General features: G+C 37.8%; 1 protein-coding gene across 4 annotated transcripts in view; it reads left to right on the top strand.

Annotated features, from left to right (window-relative positions):
* The first annotated feature begins 823 nt into the window (after nucleotides 1–823).
* The window catches only part of mtfmt (mitochondrial methionyl-tRNA formyltransferase), a 134,094-nt gene continuing 125,416 nt past the window's right edge, over nucleotides 824–9,501 (top strand). For 2 of the 4 annotated variants that reach the window (XM_039773364.1, XM_039773367.1), the window contains exon 1: nucleotides 826–1,452. In XM_039773364.1, the coding sequence (XP_039629298.1) occupies nucleotides 1,214–1,452 (239 nt within the window). In that variant the 5' untranslated portion in view covers nucleotides 826–1,213. Of the gene's footprint in view, nucleotides 1,453–9,501 lie in introns of all 4 variants that reach the window. The other 2 variants (XM_039773366.1, XM_039773365.1) reach the window with 2 other exon arrangements.

The following is a 9,501-nucleotide window of genomic DNA, read 5'->3' as shown; positions in this document are numbered from 1 at the left end:
AGTTAATCCTTATTGGCTGCATTACATCCTGGTACAATACTTTTTCAGTTCAAAATTGGCACCACAGAGGGTGATGAAGGCAGCACAGATTTTTACTGGCACCCAACTAACCTTATATTCAGGACAGAAATAACACTCAGTATCTTAAAGAGACAAGCATGATCATTTAAGACCTTATCCATCATTCACAACCACTTTATTCTCTCATCCTTAAGGTAGATGGGATGGGGCCATCACCACTTAAATCAGTTCATTTAGTGATACTTTGTACCCATTGGTTAAGGTTGCTGAGTACTCATTAATAAGTACACAAATACAGTATATCTTGCATACCATGTGAACTTTATATAATTATTTACTTTTTATATTGTATTTTTATCAACTGTTTTGAAGAGACATGCAAGTAAGAATTTCTTTGTACTATTGTACATAGCAATACATTTGAATTGACTTGACATAGACTTAATCTGTAGTCATCATTTTTCATCACTTTATAAAGTCCACATTGTCCAGGTTAAAAACAATTTAAATTCGTGCACAATTAAAACAGTCCACAGTTTTTTAATTTATTTATTCATTTATTTTTAAGCAAAATTCGTTATTGTAACACTTATTTTATAGGCTTCTTATATCACAGGCGTACTAGTCAGTTAACTCGAAGAATCATAACCCCCCGATCCCCGGTTGCTTAATTTTTGGATCTTAAATTATTAGACTGACCTACCCCAACCACAAATACTAACCTTAAAATTAGTGGGGTGGAGCATAGTTGCCTTTAGGTCGTCCCTAATGTCAATGCCCCCTTAGGGTGCGTAATCTTAAAAACGAAAATCCGATTTGCGGCGCGATAATAGAAAAAGCCCAGTAAAACGCTTACTGTCTTAAATACTAACTAAACTGTGGTGTGGCCATGTATACAATTTCTTTTATTAAGGTTTAACCATGAAGCAGAAGCCCGGAACTAGTGACTTTGACTTTTTGTTTCCGCGGATTTCATTTTGTGTTGAACAAGTATCCTGTTCTAATACATGTAGAACTAAGATCGTATTATTAGCAGCGGCAGTCATATTTTACTTAATATTAAATGGCGTATTGTCCGCTAAAACTGTGAAAATGAAAGCTTTGCAAGTGTCATAACATATTTGATGTAAAGGGCGCCTACGAATTGGACTAGCAGACAAATTCCTCAAAAATCGCCGCTTATTGAAAAAAAATGTTGCTGCATTTTATGTGCCTATGCGCGAAGTCGAGCATTTTACGTTTAAGTCGATGTACTTTCTTAACAAGAACGGTTTCTTACGTGTTGCCGCACTCGAGGAACATTTCGGACTTTCTCAGGGTTGTAAACTCCGCTAACGAAAATGAAATCAGGAAATCACCTCCTTGGAGAGTAATGTTTTTTGGCACAGATGAATTTGCAGTGGAGTCTCTGAAGATTCTCACTCAGTCAAGGTGGGTGAAATTACGAGAAACGTAAAGTTTGTAAATGAAATGAATGAAAGTAGTTATAGTACTAGACAGTTTTCATAAGACTACGTTTCAAGCTAATGATGTTTCATTTTTTGAAAACAACGGTGAGAATAACCATTGTTAGAGTAAGACAAAACCTAATTCAACTTGTTTTTAGATACCATAGTTTGCAGGATCAGAGTGTGGTACTTGTATACCTGTGATAACTTTAAAACAAAAAAAATAACATCCCGAAAAGTGCAGTATGTGTATATTCAAACCTTGAGGACAATGTATATTTCCACCAATAGATTTTGTTTTAATATAAGGTCCTTACATTTGGAAGAATAATTACAAATCCAATCCAGTGTTTAGAGTTAAGTATTCACATGTTTAAAAAATCGGTGCTTCATTTAATTTTTATATAGTGCACTTTCTTTTTTTTTTTTCTTTTTGGTTTTATTAATTTTATTGCAATCATTCCATACAAATCAATCAGTTTTTACAAAGAGTAAAATTGAGTTAAGACCAAGTCGACCCCCACCCCTGAGAGAGAGAGCAAGGCAAAAGGCATAAAATTTAAGGCTTGTAAACATACCTACATTAATAAGTTTGATAAGCCAATAAAGATGAATGCAGAAGACTAAGTAATACGGAAATAATTGCTTCCTCTGTGCTTTAAGAGCTTATTTTAAAATATTTCTGATTAGATCCTGCCACGTTTTGAAAAAAGTCTGTACAGATCCATTAACTGAGTATTTGATTTTTTCTAATTTCAAATAGTATAACACATCGGTTTCCCACTGACTTAAAAGAGGAGAGTTTGGGTTCTTCCAGTTTAGCAGAATAAGTCTGCGTGCCAAAAGTGTAGTGAATGCAATCACAATTTGTTTGTCTTTCTCCACTTTAAACCCATCTGGAAGAACCCCAAACACAGCTGTTAATGGGTTAGGAGGGATTGTGAGTCCAAGGCTGTCTGAAAGGTAATTCAAAATTTTAGTCCAGAATGATGTTAATTTGGTGCAGGCCCAGAACATGTGACCCAATGAGGCTGGGACTTGATTGCAGCGTTCGCAGGTTGGATCATGCCCTGGAAACATTTTGGAGAGTTTTAGATGAGACAGATGTGCTCGATATATAATTTTGAGTTGTATAATTGTATGCTTTGCGCATATGGAGCTTGAGTGAATTCTCTGCATTGCTACTTTCCACTCCTTTTCTGATACAGTATATTGAGAGATCTTTTTCCCAGTGTCCTCTTGGATCTTTGAAAAGGAGGGACTGTAAAATGATTTTATATATTGCAGAGATGGTGTCTTAGTCCTTGAGATTGAGCAATATTTTTTCCAGCATGGATGAGGGTGCAAGATGAGGAAAATCAGGAAGGTTCTTTTTAACAAAGTTCCTAATTTGAAGATAGTGAAAGAAATGCGTAGCTGGAATGTTAAATTTGGAATGTAATTGTTCATAGGATGCAAAGACGTTGTCTATATAAAGATCTCTAAGCAAGTTAATACCAAATGTTTTCCAGATATTAAAAACTGCATATGTTTGTGAGGGTTGAAAGAGGTGGTTCTCTTGCAGAGGTGCCACAGATAAAAGCTTCTCCATCTTAAAATGCTTTCAACATTGGTTCTATAGTCTAAGTGAGTGAAGCACAATTAGGTTATTAGTATATTGCTAATAACTTGCGTTTATTGGGCCACAGAACAGGGAATATAAAGAGGTCCTGCAGGATTTTACTTATATTGCGGACCAAGCCTATGTACGTTCATCCATTTGTGTCCAGGTTTTTATCGCTTGTATATTTGCTGTCCAGTAATAAAACTGGAAGTTAAGTAGAGCCATGCCGCCTTTTGTCTTTGTAGGGTCGCCTTTTAGATGCATGGATGTTTTGAGTTCCAAATAAATGAGTTTATTGTTGAATCTAATTGCTTAAAAAATGATTTATTAATGTATATTGGAATGTTTTGAAATAAAAAAGGAGCTTAGGAAGAATATTCATTTTAACAGTGTTAATTGTTCCAGCTACAGTGAGATGAAGGGTTGACTATCTATGCAAGTCTTGCTTAATTTTTTCCATGCAGGCGGCGAAATTTTGTTGATAAAGAGCTTTATGTTTACTTGTGATGTTTACCCTTAGGTATTTAAACTTATCTGCAATAGTAAAAGGTAGGGTGTCTAATCTAATATTATATGCTTGAGAATTCACTGGAAAGAGTACACTTTTATTCAGATTAATTCTGAGACCAGAGATCTTTTGAAATTCTGTGAGTGCACTTTCTAAACTTGGTGCTGAATCCATTTGCAGACATAATTATGTAACATGTAAAACCGTTACTTGTTTTATTTTGTCTGTTACAAAAATAATGTCATTCTTTTTCATACGCTTGCCCTCAATTATGAAGGTAAACATATATAATAACATTTATTTCCTTTGCACATTTTTTTACAAAGTAAGTAAGTCAAAGTGTTTTACAATAATATGCCAAAGAAAACATATTTCATGATAATTTCTATACTGTCGATACTAAGGTCTGATGGCCTGGGAGGACAGAAAAACACTCCAGGGGCAGAGAGGCTGGAAAACAAAATCAGTAGCGGTTCCAAGGCCAAAACAAGAAACATTCAGCCCAAACTGGGCATTCTTTCAAACATGAATGACTTATGTAGTTCCTTAATGTTTTTTATACTTTGTCTCAAAAGTTTCAATGCAGTGGGTTTCATGGACAATTGGAGTATCAACTTTTATTCCAACATCACAACCCTCTGCACAATGCTTTGTTCAGGTGGTAGTGGTGGTAGAAAACACCACCATGGAAAAACCAGAAAATAAAGGTAGAGATTAATAACAATTGTAAATTCATGAAAAATATGATAGTTCTTTGCATGTACAGTGTAATCTATTAGAAGCAGAACTAAAATGCAGCTGTGAAAAAGCCAAATTTAAAAATTGGGTTTTTGGGACATTTTTTTTTTTAATGATCCATGGTATTAGCCCATTTTCTCTCCTTAAAACGAAGCTTAAAACTTCCAGTTAAATTATGAATAATAAATTGTAACATTCATTTGGGTACATTTGAAATTCAGATAACAGCCTGACAGCATAAATCTAAGTTAAACTGCAAAATATCATTCTGGCATACTAGAAAAAGTGACTTGTGTTGCTGTAATAAAGTGTGCACAATATTTATTATTCTTCCAGTATCTTTTAATCAGATGCCTAAATAATGACTTTAAATATTTATGTTCCATGCTGATTAAGTGTCAGTAAGTGTCTTTATATGCTTACTGTCTAGTGGTAATTTAAAAAGTCTACTTTTTTGGTGTAGTTTGTGCACTTATCCATATTATAAATTGCACTGTACAATTTTTGTGTTTATTGTAGGTAGCTCTGTGTGCATGAAAATAATAAAAAGTCTAATAGTCGTGTATGATCAATGTATGAAATGAGGTAATGAAACATGCTTCATTCATTTAGTTTGGATATTTTTAAGATAGAAAAATGGCAACTTTGGTCTAAAAGCTTGTGTAAGTCTCAATTGATACAGAGTAACTCATTTAGCTATGAATCCAAAGTATTTTACATGTATATGAACATAACAGGGAAAAGAAGCATAACTGTTATGTAATGGGTCAGAAGATAGTTTGTGTCTGTTTGTCTGGGTCTGTCCTGGGTATGACATTAAACTGCATCCGGCCCAGCAAACGGCCCTCCAACTTGCAGGGAAATCATGGGGTTTGGTGGCAGGATTGGCACTCCAGCCACCGTAAGAAAAAATTCACAAAGCTCCAAGACTACAGAAAGGACTCCTTTTTGCTCTCCGTGGGTGTAGCTGTGCTGCAGCTGCCCATAGGAAGGCTGCTCGCATCATGAAGGGGATGGGGGAAAGCCCTCGGGAGCCTCATCCCCGGGAGAGTCGAAACTGTTGGAGGGCCAATAGGGTCAGGTCTGTTGGGGTTCGGAAGTGGTGTGGTGCTGAGGCGTCACCAGTCTTGTCTCTTCAGCAAGATGATCATCTTCCTCTGCTGTCGGAGGAGCTGCGTAAACTCCGCATTTCAGTGGCGGCACTCTCTGAGGTGCGTAGACCGGGGACTGGCCAGATCTCTGTAGGTGGATACACCTCTTATTGGTCTGGTTGGTCTTATGGCTGTCATACTCGGGGAGTAGCTGTTGCTGTAGCGGATTGGCTTCTTCCGATGGTGTCTGATGTCACTCCTTTCAATGAACGTATTATGAAACTCGGATTACGGTACTCTCTGAGTGCCTTGTCTGTTGTCTCAGTGTATGCTCCGACTGCAGTGAGTGATGTCTCGGTGAGGGAGACATTTTATTCGCAGCTTCGCGCGGTGGTTGATGGTGCCCACGAGGTGACACTCATGGGTTACTTCAGTGCAGCCACTGGCACTGACAGGGCTGGCTATGAGGATTGTCTTGGTTCCCATGGGTCTGGTGACTGTGGTGAAAGTGGCTTCATGTTCCTTGACTTTACAAAAGGTCAGGGGCTGGGAATCGCTGGATCCTGGTTCCAGCACCCTGAACCGCATCGCTGGACTTTGTACTCCAATACTGGTGGTGTGGTGAAGGAGATCAATCACATCCTCGTGGGCAGATGCTGGAGGCTCCTGCAAAACTACAAGGTCTACAGAAGTGCACAGTTTGTGAATTCTGACCACACACTTGTTGTTGCTACTATTAGGATCCTGCTTAGGTCCAGTAGGCTACCACCTATTAGGAAAATTAACCTGGACTTGGCCAGACTCCAAGACCAGGCTGTTTCTAATGAGTTTGCGCACAGTTTGTGAGGAACTTTCAGATTTGGGTACGACTACCGATCCTAATGTGATGTGGGAGACCTTCCGTGACAAGACCCTGAAGGTTGCTGAGGGAATGTGTTGGTGTTACCGGTATTCCCAGAAGGAGGTGTTTCATCTTGCAGGGCACCCTGGATATTATTGAGAGGAGTCACAGTGCATGGCTCAATGGCAACTCTGGTCTGTACCGGGAACTGAGAAGGACGGCTGCGAGGGCTTTGAAGGCCGATAAAGAGGCATTTGTTAGAGGAAGCTGTGAGCAAGTGTGTTTTGATTTGGGAAAATGGTTCAAGGGGTTCTTTAGAATAAGTGGGCAAAAATCAGAGAGAAGAGGTCCGATACTTCAGTAAAATGTACTTATTCAATTATAACATATAAATACATATAATGCAGTATAATGCAGTAGCGATAGATTATAGAAACAAGTATATGCTTACAGTAATATATTAAAAGACACAAACTTATGCTTACAGCAATATCAAAAGACACAAACTTATGCTTATCAAAAGACCCAGAGCCATCATCCTAGACCAGTAGACTGAGGGAGCCCGCATGTCAGTCTCGTCAGAGGATCAACTCGTTAGCCTAGTCAAAGGTACCGGGCGGTGCGCGCATTCCCCACGGTTGAGCTTCCAAAGAAACTGAGGGCGGAACCTTCCCTTATATACTAATTGAGTGTCTTTGCCGCAAAAGTGGCTTACGTGCAAGCAATGTATACAGAAGTGATCAGTTTCAGTACACACCCTTCCACGGGACACAGTGTTGTTTTTCTTCTACTTGGCCCTGACTGAAGCAAGTGCACAGTACTAGAAGACACAGTAATATGCTTACATGTGAAAAAAGCCTCTCGAAGTGAAAAACAACTCCTTACATAGCCTTGGCTGTATCTTTAAAACATTCCCGGCTGTTTTTCCCAAAACATTAGTCTTTGCAGCTGGCTTTGCGCTGGAGCGATCAACGCCCATCTGCACTCCTGATTCCCTTCCTCTCTTTATTTCACCTTTGCTTTTTACAGAGAAAAATCCTTCCATTACATTCGGCCCCTCGCTCAGCGCAAAACCAGCGCTCTTGCCCTTCTTGTTCTGACTGCAATTTTTCGTAAAGCACAAAATACATATCAGTTGAATATAGTCATTAAAGCAATAATAATAATAATAAAACAATTGTCCATAATAAGTGCTTTTTCTTCGCTTGGAGAAATATTTTTCCAGTGAAATTACATTTGTTCTTCAACCCAGGTACTTTGCGCACCGTAGAGGGTCACCTCCGTGGGGAGCGGTTACTAGCACTTCACCCAAGGAGTTTCTTCTGATTTGGTATTTCATCATCCACATTGTCATCAAGAAAAGAATAAAAATGTTTAACTGAAGATGTCCATGGTTCAAGAAATTGGATGCACACTTGTTTGACAGCAACTCTAGTAATAACTAATTAGGAAACTGGTAATAAGCAACAAAATACCATTCAAATCTATATAACAGTACCATTAAGAGAGTAATTTCTGCTTCACTAACATGAACCCCCATGATTCCCAGGTTCAACTAAAGCTAATACTAATTATATTGGTTTTACCTTTCCTGTCTAAGATGGATTTATACTAAACACATAATGTATGTCCCATTCCTAAATATGGCGAAGTACCTATTTAATGTACCTAATTCTTTGTGTTCATCTACAATCAGACCTATAAATAATATTGTTGGTGGTGATACAGAAGGCATAAATATTTATCTTAAATAACTCAAAAGTTCTCAGTTTTAGGTTGCCACCGCTGTGCACAATGATAATCAGAGATAAAGTCCTTACACACCTCACCATGCTCACATCTTAACACACTCATTCATAAAATTGCCCAAATATACACCCAGCTGTGGTCTCAATTTTAAGCCACCTTTATCACATTAATGCAGCCATTTTGTGGACAGTAGGTGTCAATCCTCCCTTCAGAAGATGTCAGCACTACCTTCCAAAATGCAGATCACTGGGTCATTTTTGAGGTCACATTCATTTCAATTTCAATTTCAAGGATTATACCCAAGCTTCTTATTAAGGATTCATATCTTCAGAGATTTTCAGACTTCATCTGGGCTTTTTAATTCACAGACCTCACACTCACCACTGTATGTATAAGACACTCCATCTCCTATGGGCCAAATTATTACTTCATTTCACTGATTTCCATAACATATATACTAATTAAGTCATGATGTTAATCATTTGACCTGTATCACCATCAACATGCTAGCCTAAACTGTTTTATTCTATTCTAGAAGTTATGGATGTCCTGACCTATAGTATGTGTCCCTTATCCCCAAAATACTAGTTACAGTATGTGTGTCATCCCATATTCTTACTATTATTATTATTTTCAATTAATTAAATGTACCTAAATGTAAAGCTCTACATTATTTGCTATAACACTACAATCAATAACCTAAAATATCTAAACTGGACTGACCCTAACTAGTAATAGTGGAATACCACTGCAATGACAATCACTTAACAATCTCTAATAGATCCCTTATGTTAGATTAGATTTGATTCTGATTGACTTTACAAATAACAAAATCATTGGTCCTTAAAGGTGACTTATTATCTCATATAAAATATCAGAAGGCATATCAAAACATTTACCTAAAGTTACAGTATCTATTCTTAACCACTATGAATTCATAATAATTATGTAGTATTCCCATTAATACAAACATTCATTAAATACATATTATTTAGGAATTCCTATATTCTGCTTTGTTTACAAATAATTAGCTTTCCCTTCTATGCCTTTCATACTTTACAGTTCAAATACTTTTAATTTAAAAGATGTTGCTACTTGTCAAACAAGTGGACAGTCAAAGTAGGCTCTAGCAAGAACATTGAGCCCTGCAGAGTAAAAGTGTGACAAATTTTCTTCTCTGATAAGGATTAAGGCAAGTGTTGGGGTCCAATATCCCAGGTAAAAAGGACCACGTCTAGAAGTCTTGGACCAAAGCAGGCAGTTGTCATCTATGATTCGGAATCCACGATGATCTTTTGGGCTCAAACATCACCAGCATAGTTGAGCTCTTGGCAGCAGGTATCCATGATGCCTGGAACTGGAATCAAGGTGCGTTGTCCAGTAGTCAGCTGATCGAGGGCCCGATTCATGACTTGATTCCCTCTTTGGTATGGCTGGGTTCTCCTTGGAGTCAGATAATTAGTTTATCTGCAGACCTTTATCACAGCCCAATCTCTGGTTCA

The sequence above is a fragment of the Polypterus senegalus genome, chromosome 12 (assembly GCF_016835505.1).
Source record: "Polypterus senegalus isolate Bchr_013 chromosome 12, ASM1683550v1, whole genome shotgun sequence".
NCBI classification, from domain to species: Eukaryota; Metazoa; Chordata; class Cladistia; order Polypteriformes; family Polypteridae; genus Polypterus; species Polypterus senegalus.
This window is presented reverse-complemented; position numbering and strand designations above follow the sequence as displayed.